This window comes from Ambystoma mexicanum, chromosome 8, assembly GCF_040938575.1.
Source record: "Ambystoma mexicanum isolate Mex_15411 chromosome 8, UKY_AmexF1_1, whole genome shotgun sequence".
Classification (NCBI taxonomy): domain Eukaryota; kingdom Metazoa; phylum Chordata; class Amphibia; order Caudata; family Ambystomatidae; genus Ambystoma; species Ambystoma mexicanum.
In genome coordinates, this window is record NC_090929.1 from 1,054,951,342 (window position 1) to 1,054,972,140 (window position 20,799).

The 20,799-nt window shown below is 45.3% G+C and overlaps 1 protein-coding gene across 1 annotated transcript in view; it reads right to left on the reverse strand.

Moving 5' to 3' along the window:
* The window catches only part of TMEM254 (transmembrane protein 254), a 161,419-nt gene that overhangs the window by 94,098 nt on the left and 46,522 nt on the right, over positions 1-20,799 (reverse strand). The window contains exons 2-3 of the mRNA XM_069611032.1: positions 19,100-19,203; positions 2,122-2,181 (exon numbers count right to left, since the gene is read on the reverse strand). Of these exons, the coding sequence (XP_069467133.1) occupies positions 2,122-2,181; positions 19,100-19,203 (164 nt within the window). The remainder of the gene's footprint in view (positions 1-2,121; positions 2,182-19,099; positions 19,204-20,799) is intronic.

Genomic DNA, 20,799 nt, shown 5'->3' on the forward strand with positions numbered 1-20,799 from the left:
ACACATGTTCTGGGGATGTGTCCAGGTCCGGCGACTATGGGCGAGAGTGGAACTCCTATGCAGAGAGGCAGGCATAACCAGATATGAATGGACCCCGAAGGAGTGCCTTCTTGGAACATACCCCAGACTGGCCAAGTTTAAACATTCAGTCAAGCTCATGGACCTGGCATGCATTCTGGTCAAAAGGACCATTGCCATGGCTTGGAAGCGACCCGGAGGCCCACAATATCAGGTATGGCACAACGAACTGGAGCGATGGATAGGGGCGGAAACCTCAGCTTGGGAGAACGGCCTCACCACATCCCCTGAAAACACGAGCTTGGGACTCGCTGCCTGGAAAACTCTTACTTGGGCCTTACTCAACCCCTCCAATGACGATAAACCCCCTTGAGCTACTGACCCCTGTTGACACACGATACCTGAAACGGAACACTAGCACGGTACCTAACCTGTGCTCTTCTGCTGCTTGACCCCCCCTTGTTGCTTGGATCATCGACCACACGGAGACTTGTTCATGTTGTTAACATTGTTATTGTTTCGTTATTTCTGTTTAATCGTTAATTCACAAATGGCCTATTTTGTGTAGTCCTGGCTATTACTACTGCGACTGTATGATCCAGTAAGGCACTGTTTTATTACACAAATTCCAATAAAGAAATTTGAAAATAAAATTAGTGTTCGAGCGTTCCACTGGCACCCTGCCCCATGATGATCTGCAGTGATGAACATCCTTGCTGCAATCTTTTGCATTCATTATTATTTAAGCACCCTATGGGTCTCAGTCTGCTTTCCCAAACTCTAGGCAAGGAGGCCCCCCAAACATCATATTGCAACGTGTCCCCAGGAGCTCGGACACATTTTCAGGTGGCTCTGCCTTGGATGTGCACCCGCCATTTTACGCCACTGGTTGTAGATGGATATCATTACTTTCCCGAGCGTCACCCAAGATCTGACCTTGAGCAGCCACCCCCAAGCATTTCCTGACGCAGTAGATAAATCTTGGGGGTTCAGCGTGCAATTCCGTAGCTTACCTTACTTTCTTCTATGCACTTACTCTATCAGTATTGTCCCTGGACCTAGTATGATAGTAACACATGTTTGTCCCCCCCCTTGTCATTCCCCACCTCCAGCACTATCTGAAATGTCATCAGGCCTAGTACGATAGTCGCTTGTTTTGTTCCTCCCCTCCCTTTCTGCACCCCTCTCCCTCACCTCTCGTTTTTCTCCGGCTCTACCAGAAACGTCGTCAGGCCTAGTATGGTAGTCGCCTGTCTGTTTTCATTTCCTTCCCACTCTCCCCTTCCCTTCCTTATCTAGGTCTTAGCTCTTGCACCATCTGAAATGTCGCCAGGCCGAGTACAATAGTTAATTTCACATCCTTACTGTTCATGACTTGGAAGAATGTAGTATTTTCCCTTGTGCCCCTCCCTTGCCTTCAAGTGCTTTGAAACACATTGTGTATAGGCGCTATATAAATAAACTATCATATCATTCCCTCCCCAGACACGCTCACGAGCTTGAGGTCCATCTTATCAGCCACAAACTTTTATATTTGGTGCCCCCTCCACCCGGCTCAAGTAGCCTGTGCCCACACCTCTGTACTCTTACTACTGCTGGTCAACCACCCTTGTCTATTGGTGTAAAGTAGTCTTAATTTGGTGGTCGAGAACACAGCGTAACCATGCATGCCAACAGTAGCCATTCTGGGACTGGTACATCTGGTTTTATACTTGGGAAATACAGAACTAAAAGTCCAGGAATGCAAACCAGGACCAGAATATTGTCTCCCGAATGGATAATGTTGGCATGGTACCATTCCTTAATCTCATCTAATGCCCTTTTTGCATACTCCCCCCTACCCCTCCTCCTCCAATACATTTCTTTGCACTTCAATTTCACCCTTTAACTGGTGATGCTTTCTCAGGCTCTTTCCTAATAAAACTTCTCTCTCCCTATGTTCTTTCAACCCATTTCCCTTCCCATCTGTTCTACTCCAATAGCTGTGAATTTTCCAATTATGTGATCAAGCTACATATGACGTGGCTGCGGCTATGAAACGCCCCCTGCCTCTCAGAAACCCCGATCGCCAAGGTTTCAGATGTCACGTGGACGCGCATTTACCTGCAGAGTCTGATGGTGTAGACGGCCTCCATGACATGAATGGCCCAACTGGTCCAAAACCTGAAAAAAAGCAAGCAGACAACACGCTTCTGTTAACAGAGATATACGGCACAAGGACATACAATACTAGCAAAAGGGAAAACAGAAAACGTTCGCCCAGCGTGCACGCTCACGTGAAATACATGCAAAGGTATAAACCAATCGCAGACTTATTTGAAATGTTGCTCGGGACCGTGTCTGTGGTAGCAACTTCGGAGCAACACTTGAGGGTGTGTGTTCAGGACAGCACGCTGCTCACACATTGAGGTTGTGTTTTAGTGCCCGTGAGTCACAAACTGGCCTAATTTATTCCACCCACTAGATGGAGATGTTGCTCGTTTAAGAGGATGAAGTTGACAGGATATTCAGTCACCTGGCTTGGGTGCAGCACCTTCGGCAGCCCTGTTGGTTCCTACCAGCCTCGCCTGAATACTGAATATAGGTTTTCTTGAAATATACTGTCAACGGAAGTGGGTAACTGCTTATAATACATGGCGATGTCCTGAATGGGATAAAGCAACCCAACTGTGCATGGAGCGTTCTCTTTCAGGGGCGTTCTCTTTCAGGGGCTAGATTATCAGAAATTTGCAATGGTGTAAAAAAAAAGTGGAGCCAATGAATTTAGCACCGATTTTACTGCTCGGATAATCGGTAATGGAGCAAACAGATTCACTCCCAATATGTATTATCTAAACATGTTTACACAAGTGCAAAAAGAAAACAAATTTCTTCTCATGTTATGCAGCAAACATAGCAAAGCGTAAAATAAGCAGTGTCGCATAGCAATTTCCTATGCAATTCTGTTGATTTGCTAATTAAACGCACACTTGTGTAGCACAGCTTGCTATTTAAATTACCCTGTTCAATGAAAGCACAGCTCACCCTGCATTCCTCTCTTGCCCGCAGGGGTTTCTCGACTCCCTACTGCCTGTTCACTGCAAGTTCAAAGGGGCTAATGGGGGGGGGGGGGGGAAGAAGAGAGAGAGAGAGAGAGAGAGAGAGAGAGAGAGAGAGAGAGAGAGAGAGAGAATCTCTACTCTAAAGTGCCAAATGCTGTAACAAAAGTATCAGTACCACAGATGGTGGATCGGTGTACTAATGCTGATCAATACCAAAGGCTATAACAAAAGTATCAGTACCACAGATGGTGGATCGGAGTACTAATGCAGATCAATACCAAAGGCCATAACAAAAGTGTCAGTACCACAGATGGTGGATCGGTGTACTAATGCTGATCAATACCAAAGGCTATAACAAAAGTATCAGTACCACAGATGGTGGATCGGAGTACTAATGCTGATAAATACCACTTTCAGGAGTATACATGACTGAAATTATGAGCTTGGGTCTACCTGGCTTGGGGTGAGGTTATTAGTGGCCTTGCCCTCCCCCGAAAGTGGTATTTAATGCTATATTGAAAATCATTTCGATGACCGGCAAGCGCCATCTTATCCACCTGAAGTTGACAATTACCATGCCTGCTGTAGCACTACACTACATACTTAGTCTCAGGCTAGGATTTTCCTTTATCATTGTGAACTTTTTGATTCATGAAACGTCTGAACGTTTTGCACAGCAAAAGATGGGTAAAGCATGTGGATCATAAAATACACGGCACACTGCTCTGTGCAGCACTGACCGGATTCAGCTGCACAGAGTCTTGCACTGAAAACCTGTTATCAGAGCCTTTTTTATCATATCTATTTATGTGTGTCCATTCATGCAGCAAACCTCTGGAGACACTCATCTGACTAATGTTTCACTTCAGCAGTACACAAAATGCTTTATTGTTGCTCATTTTGTGTCTTGGGTACAAACAACGTCTGGTGACATTAAAAATACCAGTACTCACAAATTTGCTAATCAAGACATTTTCAATTGGCAAACTCTGCTAATCAATTTTTGAAAACAAATTTATGCTGTGCATAGTGCATAAAACAGTAAGATTTATTTTTGCGCCAGAGAAAATGTTTTTCTTTAAATAACACTGATTGTGACAAAATCACTTTGTTCCATTCTATATTTTCAAAGCATTATCTCACTTTTTAAAACTTGTACAAATGGAACAGCTCCATGAAGTGACCAGCAAGTGTTTTCCTTAAATAAACTGATAACAGAAGCACTGCATTCATTAGTGCTTCTGCATCAGTATATTAAAGAGAAAACCTATATTCAGGCCCAGATAGGACCCTGCGCCCTGCTAGCTGCTACCAAGAGGGCACACTTAGGGACATGGACCTTCACCCAGGGTGCTGCGCCTTAACAGGGCACACTGACCCAGGATCCAGTTATCTAATAAAAAATATAATAAAAGGCCAGATGTATGTTTGTCCAATGCAGTAGCTTTGCCTGTTGTTACCGCTAGAGGGAGCTGTTGCTTTAGGATATATAGGGCCTCATCCGGAGTCTGGCGGCATCCTTACCGTTACTCAGTCCGGCGCTATTAGTGCTAGATCACGAGCAGTAGTACAGCGGTAAGATCCCATTCCTCATTGGGTCCCAATGGGGTTAGGGGGCGCTATTACCGCCCACGGTAATCGCGCCGAAAACAGGCAGTAAGGTGACATTTTTACCTCCAGCAAAAAGCTAGAGGTATAACTCCCACTTTCCGCACGACTCATGATTTGGCCAACCCTTAAATGTGGCGGCAATAGTGTTACTGTCGCACTTTAAGGGCTAAGGCCCCTCTCATGATGACGCCCATAGAGACTGCCGATTTGCAATGCTTAACCTGTTTTCACCGCTAGAGGGAGCTTTAGGCTTAGAATATATAGTGGTCCTACTGTGTTAATGTAAACCTGTACTTTGGCTCCTGTACATTAGTCACTAAATATTTACTGACAACAAACGTGGAGTCCGAGTTTATTATTTGGGTCATTTTAAAATGAAGTGCTTTTATTGTATGTATTGGTTATTTATAATGTGCCTATACACAATGTGTTTGCTACGAGTATACATACATACATTAGGAAGGCCAAGAGAGTCAGTGGCACACACGCAGACCTATGAACCAACCAACACCTTAACTAACACCAGTGAAATGCATCAGTTATGGGTGGCTGTGCAAACATACCTTTCTTCCTCTACCCCTCCCCCACTGTGCTAATCTGTTCATGCAGAAATGTGGCAAATTGTGTAGTGCTCATTGCGGACAAGAGCGCCTCTTAGGGCTGATGTCAGACTGAGGTGCCAGCTCTATCATGGAGAAAAGGGGCAGGGGGGCTTGGAAGGGAGCAGATGTGGCAGGATTCCGAGCAACTTTTCCCCTTCTAGAGCAGGATTTGAATTTGGTGAGGACTAAAAGGCGCAATGTCGCATGATCAGTGAGGTTTATTTTTTCGGATCCACTTGTGCATAAAGCATAACATCCGAGAAATATGTCCAACACAGACATCCAATGTGGAGGGCTCGCGCTGCCAAGGTGGGTGTCTTTTAGGTGGACGACATTTTGAACAATTTATTGGGGTTTGAGGCAGGAAGGCCTGGCAAAAAAATAAATAAAGTTATGATGAAAGGAGTTTATGATAGCCCTGACATCTATTACCTTCAGCAAAAACACTAGGAAGACATTGGGGAAAGCTTAACGGACCAGAGATTCATCCCCAAATACCCGCATGCGATAGCTTCTTAACTTAAGAATCTCATTGCCTCCATGCTATGTCCCTTTAAAGGAGACTAGAACACGAACGTAAAAGTGCCCACAAGAATATCAAGCACTCATAAACACTGAAAAATGTATTACAAAGCTTTATTATATTAATATATAAAAGAACATCTACACAATAGTTAAAATACAACACATTGCAGGAAAACTCCTGCCTTAAACTATTTTCTCTTACTATTTCACAAAGTGCAAACTCACGATCAGGCTCAGATACAACCGCTATCTCACAAAAAAACAGCACCACTCAGCTCACACTTGTAATGACGACATCTATCGAATACTCGATTGAGGGAGCTCCCACCTTGTGGGCTGCTCACTTTTAGCAACACGTATTCTTGTTAGGCGAATCCTTGTGTCTACAACCACAAGGTTCTTATCTATCCAATAGTTCATTACTAGGTGCTGTAAAAATGTACAACACCTAAAACTATTACCTTCACCTTTTTTTTAATTTATTATTATTTTATTTTTTTTAAGAAGTATGGCACCTGGTCCTTTCCTGTATGCTTTGAGCACAGGGAATGACACAGCTACTCCCCCCAAGCCAGTACAATATAGATTCTGTATTCGCAGAGAATTTTGTTTGCAATTATTTGCGGCAAATCTGGTTGATTTACGTTGTAGTATTTTTATTTGTTCGACCAACTTTATAAGGATTCCAAAAAATTGGTCAAGCATTGTAGTCATGCCTTTCGCTGGGTGTCTGCATCATGGGCTCTCCAAACCTCTGCCCTTCCCTCTGCCTTTTTCTCCACTTTGCCCAAAACACACCGAGCCGTATTCACCGAGCGTTCTCCAACGGGGCTTTGCCATTATAAAACGCTTCTTTGAATTAGGCCCACTGTGTGCACGCACGCCAAGAAGGCGTTTATTTTGCACGGGTGCCGTGTGTGCATGCAGGCACGGGCAAACACACAGTGACTGTGGCGAATAATAAGCAGCCGTGTGTTATTACATACAAGTTTTAGCTGGACTATAAAGGGTTTGCTCTGAGCATCCTTTGAGCTGGCATATGAACAGGGACCGGTCGCTCCTTAGCTAGGTTCACACATTAAATCTCATGCACACACAGACGGAAGCAGCCCAATAACAGCAGGCAAACACACACACAACACACACACCCTCCCCCCATAAAATGTGTTTAAAATACTTTATTCTCTAAAGGGTGGGCAAAAGCACTAGGAGTTTCTCTAGGAAGAAAAACAGCGGTTCTCTGTGGACAATAGAAACAGAAGGTGTTGGGAAGGCATAACCTATAGTGCTTACAACTGAAGTTTGTGCCACTGCAGTCCGAAGTGATTATGGTATGCTGCTTGTCGCTACTGGCGGGTGTTCCTAAGGCATACACATACCTTAAATCCAAAGAATGCTTATCAGTTTCAAAATAGGCACCCTAGACGTAGGGCCATGCATTCTCCCAACTCTAGATGATGGGTGATCAATTGAATACGAGCCAGTGAATAAGACATTATTGGTTGCCCTTTTTTTTATTGACACGTGTTTCGGCACGACTTGGGCCTTTTGCCAAGGCCATCTCATCAGTAGCCCGATACTTCAGTAAGGATTTAGATATTTTATTAACACCTTTGTAAGTGCCAAAATCAATAGGGCTGATCTGCATTGTGGGTCAAGTTGTTAGACGAGACCCATGCAAGGGATTCTGGGTGAAACGGCGATTTATTTGCTACGTTGAGATTGTTGTCAGTTGCTTTAAGCTAGTCTCTAAAAGGTTCTAGCCTTATCGCAGGGTCAGTGCCAAGGCCACTCTTCGGACTAACTGTCTTTCCATGGCCACGGCCTCAGCCTTTGCTTGGTCTTGCTTCCCCTTAGTTGTGTATGGCCTCAACCTTGTCCTTCTGTGCCAGTTCACTGGTCATGGCCTTAGCAATTTCTTCCTTTCCATGTCCAAAGCGTCAGGGTTTCACCCGCTCTCAGCCCCCGATGCGTTTCCTTTGCCAGGGCTTCCATCTTTCCCCTCTTCTCCTTTTGGGCAGATTTTGAGCCTTTTCTCGCTCTCTCTCCACCTTCTCTTTTGACAGTCTCTGATTTGACTTTTGCTTCCTTTTTACAGGTGACAGATTGCATGTTCACATCCCATAGCCCTTTTTCATGGGCTACAGCCTAAGTCTTTCTTCTAGGGGGATATGGCGCCCGCTTACCTTATATGCTCACGTGGTCATCTTCTCCATGCACCCTCTTCTCCGCCTCCATGGTGTTCTACCACCTGCCTCCACCCAGGCATTGCTATCTCTCAAGCTTCTGCAACTGTCTGGGTTGCAACAGTCTGGGTTTTCTCTTTCACACACACACTCTGCTTTTTGGGGTTCCTCTTTCACTCCACCTTCTACCACTCTCTGGGAACCCCCATTCTAGCCCTGCCTCTTGGTTTCCCCAAACAAAACAATGTCCCAAGACAAAATGGCCAAGTGTAGGACTTTTAAAACAGATATTAGAACCTCAACGCAGACACTCAAATGTTTTTATTAAAGAATAAGGCCTAATTTTCCCTATGGCTATGGGATATTCCTTACCTATATCTAACTAGGGTGCTCTTCAGTCATCCGTGAAAGTCCACATGAATAAGTCCGTTGTCAAAAACTAATCTAACTAGCCCTACCACTACTCTAAGTAAACTAAGGTCAGGAGAATGGCTACTTTCACCCGAGGGTACTTCTTGTATCAATCTTTGGATGTCTTTTTAATAGGTAATTTTTAGATAGTGTCTAGTTACTTGCTCTATCAGTTCAAGCAGCACTTTTGTGAGCTTGTTGTGTGGTGGTTAGCTTCTCTCCTAAAGAATATATCTTTCCTTGGACTTTATTCTTTCTTTCATCCTTTTTAAAGGACTCTTAACAACTTGGAAATGTACAATAATTTTTTTAGTTCTGGCCTTCTAGACAGTTGTGGTTCACCTTACTCTGATATTCTCAGTATTGTATATTGTTTATTTTGGTGCTCTCTCCGAGCTTCAATTTCGAAGACCCTCTCTCTTACATTCTTCTCTTCCTGTCTTGAATAGCTTTACAGGATGTGCATATTCAAATTCTCTTGTTCTCCCTCTCAGGGATTTCTATGAGCTTCTTTCTCACATTAATATCTGCCCTAAAGGTTTCTCTGTACTGCATTCATAATATTCTCATTCACTTAGGTTTCCTTCTTTCTGTGTTGAAGGCTTGGGTACTTTAGTTTTCCTAAGGTAGTGATATCCAAGGTTTTCTCTCCCTCTCAGGGACTTCGATGATTCTCTTTTTTACATAAAAGCAATTTAAGTTCATCTGTAATGTGTTCAACATTTCCTTAATTATACAGTTCAAGAAAATGGTCCCACTACGATTCCCCTTTGGTCTCCAGTTCTCCTAGTTACCTTCAACAACGTAGGGTAACGTCTCCGGGCTCCATGCTAGTTTGGGAAATTCTCTCACTCCTCATTGCTGTTGGCTCACTATCGCCAGCGTCCTTTTCCTGCGAGTCTCCCTAAATCCTGTGGCGTCCCAGTGTTCCTTCAGGTAATCAGTCGGATTGCTGCTTCGTTCTCAGGATGGTATCAGATTTGGTTTGTGGGCCGCCTGCCTATTACGTATCCTTCACGGTTACACCTCCAACACCTTGTTTTGGGCTCCAGCCCTCTTTGTTTCCTGCATCTGGGATACGCCATATCTCTGGCATCTCCCCCTTCAGTCAAGCACAAGCTTGAAAGTCGCATGGCTCTGCAGCTCGCTTCTGCTCCGCCTCCTTCAGGTGTTACTTAGGAAGGGAACCTCCTGCGTAACACCTGCGAATGCGTTCCTCTCTCTACGCTGTTCGGCATGTACTCACTATTGAATGTACTCATTTCAGTTGATTGGACACTTTCACCTTCTCTTTCTCCATGATAATGGTATAGATTGTTTTTTTCCTTTACCCAAGTATTGGGACTTGTAAGTCCTTGGTATTTTAGAGAGTCCCATGTATGCCATCATGGTTAACGGTTTCAGGAGTTCCTCACAGGAACGGGGAACCTTATCCACTAAATGGGACTCTTTCCTGATCAATAAAGAAGGCACTTCTGTAATGTTGTGCGATTTTGATTTTCCTGCAGGCTTAAAAGGCTAGCAGTAGGATTTCAAGATTGGTTAAAATACATATGGCAATTATGATTTCGCCCACACTTTTGGTTTAAAATAAACAGAGGGTGATATAGCGATTTTTTAAATGCTTTGGTCTATGTTGGGAAGTCAGACAGAAACATTTGAATGATTTGGGGAATTTGGGATTTCAGACCCCCCTTACTTAAAGGCCTGTGTTGGGGAAGCTGGATAAAAAGGCTGCACTGATTTAAGAACAAAGACACCCCTCTTCCTTAAAGAAGTCGGGGTCAGCTGGACAACAAGGATTACACAATAAAATTGTAGGCTATGGTTTTCAGCGCAGGACATTTTTATTGCAGTTGGCCATTAGATGGGAGATGGGAGATGGGAGATGTGACATCCGGGATGGAAGTGGGAGATGTCCTTGTGAAGTTTTGCCCACAGCCAGCAAAAGGGTCTGCCTTGGGCTGAATTTTGTGTCATGAAGACAAAGTGGCTCTTTAAAGGTCACTGGAGTTTTGTGGGTGAAAGATATTATACATTGCTCTTTGTCAACCCACACATCATGTTTTGTTTTCCTGACGTTTTTCTGTGACCAGTGATTGTTTTTTCACTTTTACTTGTTCAAAAACTGTTTTTATTTGCACATACGTGCAAGTCATTCTTGTTTTCACTGTTTAAAAATCCTGTTTTCCATGTGACAGGGATCTTTGACTCCTGCTCCTTTTATAAATTAAAATGCTGCTTATCCATTGGTAATGACAGGTAGACCCCTTTCCTCATGGCTCTTTAATTTTACTTGAAAAACAAAAACAAATACCAGGCCGTTTTTGTTTCAGTGTCTAAAATCTTGCTATTCATGTGAAAGGGACTGCTGTTTGGGGCCTTTAAATGCACCCCACAGGAGGCACAGAAGCTATGTTTGGAGCAAGTAAACAATGTGGTCCACAGTAGCACCAAATTCATTGGCTGCCCTTAGGTAGCTTCGTGGAAGTATGGGGAGGAGAGGATAGGAAAAAGCAAAGGGGTGGGTGATTTGGGAGTAGTGAATGTGTACCAGATTTTGGAGCAGTACAGTGAAAAGTAATCCACATAGATAGAGCGAGAGGAAGAGATGGGAGTATGGGCAAGGAGGACTGTCAGCATTATCTGGACAGGAAAGATTGTGAGGGTGGGATTGTGGAGACAAAATGAGGTTAGAATAAATAAATGGATGGAGGGATTGGCAGCGCCAAGGGCTGAAGAGCAGACACATGGAGACTCCTTGAGGGCAACTCTTTGAGGGCAAGAGTTGCATAATCAGTAGAGCTCCGACAATCTGCCTGATGAGTGGGATGCTGCAAGGGCAGGGACAAATGCAGTGAAGATCCAAGCAAGATAGTGGCGATCAAAAGGAGCATCCAGAGACATGTTTAATTGAGGGTGGCCCATTTAATTCAGGTATGGAGGGGCTGAGCTAAGTACTGAGATAGTGAGCTGTGTTTAAATTTGCAGTTGTTTACAGGAGAAGTGGGGTAGGGAGTTGAAAGGATGGTACCAGATAAGAGGGCAGTGGTTGGAGGGAGATCGTCAATCGTAAGGTCTATGGAGAGTACGCAGAGGTTAACAAACTAGCCTCATTCATAAGTGGATAGTTTGCGGAGGGGAATCGGGAACAATTACAGAGGGAAGAGTCAAGCTGGAGACAGTGGACAGCAGAGGTGTAAGGGAAGTTGTAATCTCCCATTAACACAATATGGGTTGGGTGGGTAGGAAGTCATGGAGGAGGTTTGGGTCAAGGGAGAAGAAGGAGTTTAGATGGCCACAGGCCCAGCAGATGCAGTTTATAGTGAGAGGCATAGGGGGTAGTCGTTGTACAACACTGTGCTGAAATAAAGGGGAAGTAGTTAGTTGGTGGAAGAGGATTAACCAGGCGCCTCCACCTCATCTGTGGAGATGAGAATAGTGTGAGGCAGTGTCATTATCAGCGTGGAGAGCCTCCAACGGTGACCGTATTATAGAAATCTATCCTAGTTTATTTTATTTGTTTTATTTTATTGTGCATTTGTAAGGTACTTCTACATCAAGTAAATTGTGTTTCAAAGCGCCCACAGGGCAACAGGGAATGAACATAGGAAAAAAATCAAAATGTGACAATAAAAGATAGAGGCAGGCCTACTAGGCCTTGTGCAAGTGCAGAGAGAGAGGAGGGAGTGGGAGAGGAGTAAGTGCTAGGTGTACCAGGAGGGAAGTGCTAGGGAGTGAGCAGCTGCAAGTGCCTAGACTAGAGTCTCAGCTGCCAATAAATAAGTGTAGGACTGTGGTGGCATAAGTCAGTGGGTGGGTGCTTGAGGGAGTGGGTGCTAAGGCAAGTGCTGGGAGCATGCAGAGGTTCAAGGTGATTGGGTGTGGGAGGCCAGGGCCCAAGTGGACATATAAGGGTCCTGGTCACCAATGTCAGCAACTTTGGGGTTTAACAGACGGGAAGGAAGGGAAGGAGAAATGCAGTCCCCGGGCTCAAGACAAAGGATGAGTCTTGCAGCCCTATTCTGGATTAGCTGGAGGCGTCAGAGAAGAAGAAGGTAGATTAAGGAAGATGCTATTGCAGTAGTCTAGCCTAGAGAGAACCAGAGTTCAAGAGACATTGTGCTTCTGGGGGGAAGTGAGGAAAGGAAGAATTCCTTTGAGGAGGTGGAGTTGAAAGTGGGCCTTCTTAGCAATGTCCTGAATGTGAGGGAGGAAGGAAAGAGGAGTGAAGACTCCTCCAAGGTTTCTGGCTTTAAATGAAGGAGAATGGGGAGAGCCCATAGAAGATGTCCAGAGTGATGGGAAGATAGAGGGAGCATGTGTCCCAATAGGAAGGATCTCAGCTGGCATTGTGGCAGAGATCACTGGAAGTACACCAGGACTGGATGGCAGATAGACAGTCGGGAATGATGGAGAAAGTAAGGAGAGGATCAGAGTGAAGTTTGAAGAAGAGTTGTATGTCATCTGCATAACACTGGAAGTTAGGGGAGAAGGTGGAAATAAGGTGTGCAAGGGAGCAAGATGGGTGTTAAAGAGCCAGGGAGAAAGGTTGGAGACCACAGGGACACTCAGGTGAAGATAAAGTTGGGGGAGGAGAAAGAGCCCAGAATAACCTGTGATGGACGGTCATATAGGAAGGAGGTCAGCCAGTCCAGTGCCCACTCTGCGATACCAAGGGATCGTGGAGCCGTTTTATGAGGATGGAGTGGTTGACCGTATCAAAAGCAGAGGAGAAATCAAGTAGAATGAGAACAGCTGGAGAGCTGGAATCAAGAGATGCGAGCAGTTCCTAACAGGTGTTCAGAAGAGCAATTTCCGTGACTCTGGATGTTTGGAATCCAGATTGATGGTCATGGAGGCAACCAACAAGTTCAGTGTGCTGGTTCAGTATGGGGAAGACCAGCTTCTCCAAGAGTTTCCCAAGGAAGGGGTTGATGGATATGGGGCTGCAGAAGGTTTTTTCAGATGGGGCGCACAATGGAGTGCTTGAGGGAGGAGGAGAAAGATCCAGTAGCAAAAGAGTGGTTGCAGAAATCAGCAAATGCATGGGCAAGAGAGACAATGTTGTCTTTAATGGTTCTGGAGGAGAAGGCAGAAACCTGTTTGGAGGAGATCTTCATGCAGCAAACAACCCTGGTGACCTCATCAGGTGTGGTAGGAGAGCAAGGCAGAGGCAGGATGGGAGGCCATAGGAGGCAGGGGCTGGGGGAGAAGTGTAGAGGGACGCAAGGGTACTCAGGATGTCCTGAGTTTATGTCCTGAGTTTTTGCAGTGAAGTTTGTGGCCAGTGAGTTCGCAAAGGACCAGGGAGGGAAGAGGTGAGGAGGAGACTGCAGAAGGGTTGGCTAGTTCCCTGCAGATTTCAAAGAGTTCAGCTGTGTTGTTGGATGCACCAGGGACGCATGCCTGGATGTGGGCCCTTTTCTTGATGCGAATGGAGAGTCTGTATTGCTTTTGGAGCAGGCTAGAGGTCAGTTTGTCAGAGGGGGATCCTGAGGTCTGCCACTTCCGTTCTGCAGCTCTGCACTTGAGTTTTTCTGCACTGCAAGTTCAGAGTCGTACCAGGTGTTACGCTTGGGGGCACGTTTCAGGCGGATACTCTACTGGGCAAGAATGTCAAGGGTATTCGTAAGGGCAAGATGGAGGTTATTGAGAGCAGAGTCAGAGGTAGAGTCTGTAGTGGGGCGACAAATGGGGGTGAACGTAGATGCAAAGGCAGCAGCTGACACTCGTTTCATCTGAAGGATGTTCGTGAACGAGGTTGGCAGGGCTGGGGGAGGTGCGGTTAGAGGACCCAGGTGAGAGGAGAGCATGGTCTGACCAAGAGAGTGTGGTGATCAGTCGGGGGTGAGGGAAGAGTGAAGGATCAGTGTGGATGAAGGCATCACGAGTGTGTCCTGCCGAGTGGGTAGGACCAGAAGGGAGAATAATGGAGAGAGATCACAGAAGTGAGTGGATGCCATCATTGAGGAGTCAAGGTGGATGTTGAAATCGCCCAGCGGTGGTTGCGAGGAAAGAGGAGGAGAAATCCGCCCATTCAGAGAAGATCAGGGTGGCAGAGCCAGGTGGCCTGTAGATAGTGGCAATGGTCAGAGAGGAGGTGAGGGAGAGGACCATCTTGCAAACCAGGCTCTCGAAGGAAGAGTAAGGCTGGGTGGGTATGAGGGAAGAAGGAACCCACTCTGGGAAGATCAGAGCAATCCCAGCGCCAGCACAGTTAGGGTGAGGCGTGGAGATGATCCTATAGCCATCAGGGAGAAGGGAGTCAAAGGCAGTGACTGAGCTGGCATTGAACCACGTCTCGGTAAGAGCAAGGATATCGAGGTCAAGGTCTTCAAGGAGGAGGCAGATGTTGGCAGAGTGTTTGATGGCAGAAATATTGTTAAGTGTAGCTAGATGGAAGAGGCCTCCACCTTTGAAGGTTTTCCGAGGAGGGGCATAGGGGAAAGTTACTCCAGTCAGAGGGGGAGGGGACAGAGAGATTGCAAGAAGGAGTAGCATGTGTGGGAAGGAATTTAATGAGGGACGGCAGGGCACCTGTCAAAGGGGAGGAGGTTGGGTTGAGGACCCTCAAACAAGATCATGCCAGTGTGATAGACGTTAATGATACACCTGGGTGATGTGAAACCTGCCAAGAGGACTTCCAATTTAGGAGAAAGGAGAGGAGACCACAAATCTGGAGAGGAGACAGAAAAGAGGATATCAGTGAAGATCTGTCTGGAAGTTGTGCCGACATAGGTGTCTGCAATAGGTAGGCCAGGGTTAGTGATCAGAATGGTTTTCTAAAGCTTTTTTCTTCCAGACCTCATGAGAGAGGAAGGATAGGTAATAGTGTAGCAGTTAGAGGAGATAGGGGAGATGGTAAGTGCCATAGGGGCAGCAGAGGATAGTTGGAAGAAAGAGGACGGTCTGCACAGCACAGTCCAAGCACAAACTCACCAGACGTCCTAGTCACCAAGGCAAACATGAGAATAGACGCACTGGAAATACTTTAGTACCGCAGATGGTTGCAGAGATGATAAAAAAAAAAAAAACAGGCTTTGAATTTGCAAATAGAGACACAAAATGTGATGAAGAAGGAATACGTGCAATTAAGTAAGGCAAGGAAGGCAAAAAATTGCAGGAACACCTTGGTTCAGCAGCTGTTTGGGTTAGTGAAGAGGCAATGACAATGTCCAGGCATCACTCACTGGTATTCTGCATTGTGCATAGAGTTGCAGAAGCCCAAGTTCGTGGGGTAACATGTTCCTGCCTGGGGACTGTTCCATGGTTTGCTGCGGGGTCAAAAGGAGGTGTGGGCCTTCAGAGCGCTCCTAGGCCCAGACAGGGGCCTTAGTTGTGGGCCTTGAGTTGGGGGGCCAGCGCTCGCCTGCCAGCTGCCGTGATCAGTCAAGGTAGGGAACAGGTTTCCCAATCACATCAAGGCTGCCGAGGGAAGGCAGGCACTCTGGTGCAAGCCATCCATTGCGGCCCTATTGGAAAGTTTGACCTGGTCCAGGAAATTAGAGCCCAGCTGGGCTCTGCAGTGGCAAAAAGCCCATAATGTGCAATCACAGCACAGGCACTGCTGCACAGACGAATTCAGGCAATCTGCAATTTTATCCCAAACATGAGGATCGCTTGCCGCAAATCTTGCTTGTATTTGCTCTTAAAGCCACAATGCCAGCAAGGCTTACCTTGCGGTCTTCATGTGATTGTGGCTGCATGCATAGAGAGGAGGCAGCAGCTGTTCCCTCCCCCAGGCTAGTTTCAGTGGATAAAACAAGGTGAGGCGGATTGGAGTTAAAGAAGGCTGTTATGAAAGATTATTTACTACAGTGAAACTGACCGCTCCAATGCCCCAAAGTAACATGGGGAAGGAATGGAGGAGGAGAAAAGAGGGGCTCCAATGGGAAGTCAGGAGCATACATGAGGTTGTGGCTAGCAGTATCAACTAGAGTGAAGCAGGAATTATGTTTCTGGTGCTGAAGCAAGGACAGGAATAAAATTAAGAGGGGCAGGGAAGGAGCTGGGGGTGGCTAATGCCATGGGATGCATGGAATCCCAGTTAGAAAGGGATTGAAAGTGAGTTGAGAAGGAAGATTGGGCTCTGGATGTGTATGAGGCATGTGTCGAGGTAGGAGTAGTGATCAGGGGACCAGTGAAGGGGCATGGGACAGTAGCAACCAGTAAAAGTAAATAATAGGTCAGCTTCAACTGGCACAATTGTTAATAAATTGAGCTGGTTTCAGTGAGCTAATTTAAAATGGCAAGGAATATGTTAAACAATATTGCTGTGCAGTTAACTGCAGAAATCCTTGTGAGCATGGGGCATAAGGAAATGTAGGTGTAGAGAGAGTACATGAATAAATATACAGGTTGTTAAAATAAACATTAGCAACGGTTATAATGTACAGCGCATTTCACTTTTCCAGTGAGGAGCATACGGAGGCTCACAAGCGGCTTTTCCATGCATGAGTTAAGAGGCAATTTAGCATTTTGTGTGTAATACACAACAACGGGTCAATGTAGTTATGAATGGAGCAATGCTGTCGTCTATTAAACCCTGTGTAAATTAGGCAATTTCCATAACGCACACTGAATTGAAGCATTTTTAAGTGAGCCCGATTTTGGCAGGCGAGTAAAAGAAGATGGTTTGCGCTCCAGATCCCATCATTTTTTCCAATTCGAATTCTAGGATTCACAGGTTTACTAGTTGCACAGTTTGTAATGTATACAGTAGCCACGTACGCTGCCCCCATCTCTTTACCCGCACTATCATACACTTATTTTGACATGCCAAATCACATGCTTAAATCAACCAGACTGCCCATAGGAAACCAGTATGGAAAGAAGTCAGGCAAAGCATGAGTGAATCACTCCCAGAAGTGGATGGAGCATAAGAGGGCGACCATGAGTACACTTTTTACCAAGCGACCAAATTACATGGATTCAAAATGCACCAGAGCTGTTATGCAGAGTGCATTCTCAAATGCAAGGAAGGGAAAATATTTGTGCATCAAAACAGTGGCCTTAAAAACGACGGACTCCCCATTGAGTCTGGATGCAGAATAAGCCCAAGTGCTTCACTATAACCACCATTGGGTGGCATGACATCACTCAGTTCCACGAGAAGGTATGCTTTGAATGCACTTGTTAGCCCTGAAGACTGAAGATTGCTCGAAATACATTGGCTTCTGCACTGCATAATGCATTCTGAAGAGATGGAATAAATATATTTACTGAGTTAGTGTGTTATTATGGTCAACAATGTACTACACACCTCAAATAAGATGAAAATGTAATTACTTACTTACTGTGAGCATCAGATCAGGTTGGACCAGGGTTATCCCTGATCCTTTTTGTTGACATTCACAACAGTGGTTAACCACAGATAGCTACTAGAGAAATTGACAAACTTGGTTCTATAGACCACACCAGAAAAGATCACCGGGAGGCGATCATTTACTACATTACCAAGACAATGAGCAGGTTTTGAGGTTACATGTGGCAAATCTGTCAAGGGTATCAGGGCTGAATCGGCTTCTGCCCTATTTATAGACGGATGTTTTAACAGTATGCAGTGTTTAGAGAGCTGAAAATAAACATCTTTGAGTACTAGCCAACACTTTCCTCCCCCATGTATTCTCGGACTGGATTATATTAATATAATTGCACCAGTCCTAAAATATGTTGGGAAGGGTGTTTAGTGAGTGAAAACAAATATCCTTTGCCCAACGCGGTTTGTTTTCAGCGTTTCCAACCGTTGGTTGAGGGATCGTGCAGCTTTAGAACATGGAATATCGAGTCAGGAGGCCCGAAGTTGGATGGAAGATAGATCATTGGGAAACTACAAGGTGAGCCAACCTGGCTTCACCACCAAATACATCCAGTGGTTGCAGGTACAAACCTTGATGAACCGCGAGAGCCTGGAGATTCATTTCTAGCACTCCAGGGCCGGATTACTGTACATGCACAGCACAAATGAAGTTTGCAAAAGCACAATCATCTTCGCACTACGGCAAATGCAACGCAAAGTAATTTGCACTCTCCAGCTAATGCAACTGTGCATGTGTATACATGTACAAATGCAGTTTGCGAATTCGCACAAAGCATTTGTGTAAAAATATAGTTAGCAGTTTGTGCAAATGTACTGTAGGTAATACTTTTTTAATGGCGCAATACGGCTCTGACATCCTGACAGAGAAGGAGGCGTCCTGGCTCCTACAGAGCGCAAACTCCAGGGAGGCCTTGAACCTTGGATTATCCAGAGGTCTGGAATAGAGTGAAATTCGGACTGCAGTCATGAGCCTAGCCCCAAGTGCAACCTTTGGTACTTAAATTGAGAATCCTTACAAGTGGTCTTTCTGCAACTTAAGGTACCATTTCAACCTGGTTCTTCCAAAAATCATATTTGCACTAGGTGCGCAGCCAAATGTGAGTGAGGGAGCAGGGATACAATTTAAGAAAAAGGAAACGAGACTTGGGCACAGTGAGAAACACCCCCCTACCCCATCCATCAACATTGGCACATGATTAACAATCCTCAACATTCAGCAAGCAGCGAGTTAATCAGCTATTATTCCACCGATTTAAGATACTTCTCAATATTGCCCAAAGGTCACATTCACTTTGCCCCAGGGGAGGGCATTTCTGCATTTTGAAAACTCATTAACTGGTGTCACAATACAAATATACCGTATTTGACCCAAATCCTACTCACCCAAAGTATAGCCATGGATGGTGATTTTGCACAAGATATCTGACGAAGGGCCCTATGGGGCCAAGCTGCTGGTATGGCACATGTTGGGGCCAGAAGACTGTCAACTGAAAGAAAAATAATGACATGAAAAATGGGCTTTGTTCACATAGAATAAAGGCTTGCTGTATCAGCCGTGGGTAATCAAAACTGGGGGGGGGGGGGGGGAGTCTCCCTTGACAGATCATGCGGTGTCAAGGGACAATGAGCGTGAGTTTGTTCCTTCATAAATCCACCAACTCCGGGCCTCCCTCACCCGGACCCAGAATTCACTGTCCAAGGAATACCTCAAACTGAAGCCCAGCAGGACAGAGTGCCGGCGTCTATCCAGCAGACCTGACTCTTCAAGAAGAGACTCGAGGGCTTCTCAGGTCGCCCAGGTGACATGCTGCACCAAGTCTGTAGGGTAAAACATTATCCACCTCATCTTCAAAGCACACATCAAAGAGAATTCAAGCAGCATATTCCCAACAGTTTCTCCTGCTGAAAAACAAGTCCTTCCTAGCAACCGCCATCTATAGACCCATTATAGAGGCCCTGTTTCTATCTCACATGGACTGAGAAGACGCTCACCGGTTTACACAACACCACCCTATCAGCTATGAAAAGCATCCTACAAGTTGCTGCCCGCCTCAAGGGTTTCTGCAAATACAACTACATACCACCTTCACTCATCAAACTTTACTGGGTACCCCGGCAAGCATGCATCATTCTGGCATATACAAACCTTTCGCAATGCATGCTCCCCTCCTGCCTGACAGACAGTCGCCATCTTAGGTCAGCACAATACCAGATATCAGGATCTAACCAGACTAGAGCAACAGAAATGCACAAATAAAGATCCTGGGAAAAAGGAACTTGAGCGCTTGCCCTGAGACCATGGCTTTCGTACCCGTCAACATCGGATCCACTCCCATCCCCATGCAAGAAACTAAATTAAGACCCACTGCTTCAGACCCTGTAAAATACACCCCCGCAAACACACAAAGCCCAGTATTCCTCTTGATGACCACCTTTTAAATTCCCCCCAGGCCCCCCCCGCCATCCCCCTCAGCACAGTAAGCGGTTACACTCACGGTAAATGTTAACTTTTCTTGCTACCCTAAATGCTATACTGGTATAAATACAACATTATAAGGATTAATCCCGCATACCCATCTAATGTAGGCCTGTAACTTCTACTGATGTAGAGCCCTCTGTTGCTTCTCGAAGCTGGGTTTGTGATCAATAAAAACCCAAAAACAAAAAGTATATTATAGCGTCAGGCTAACAATAATATAATTAAGATTACAAGACACTATGAAAAGGAACACATTTTCCTATGTGCCTTGGCCACGGAAGCTTACCACATTTGGCAAGCAAATCATCTGGCCACATCTCAACACTCTGGGCAAATTTGGTCAAGATTCCTTAACGTTAGTATACTTTTTTTTTTTTTTTTTAAAGGTCTGAAAAAAGTAGTTTTTTTCTATAGAGTTTATAGACACCAAAGAAAATTATTTCAGTATGCATTTCTTTAAAAGGTCTGCTTCAATCGTTCGTGATTTTTCAGCGCACACCCAGCAATCGCCTTGAAAAGGCACACATAGCAAGCATGTAAATATATATTATAGGGCAGTGGTCGCTGCACTATAGTTAAATAGAGTATTCCGTTCCAAAGGACA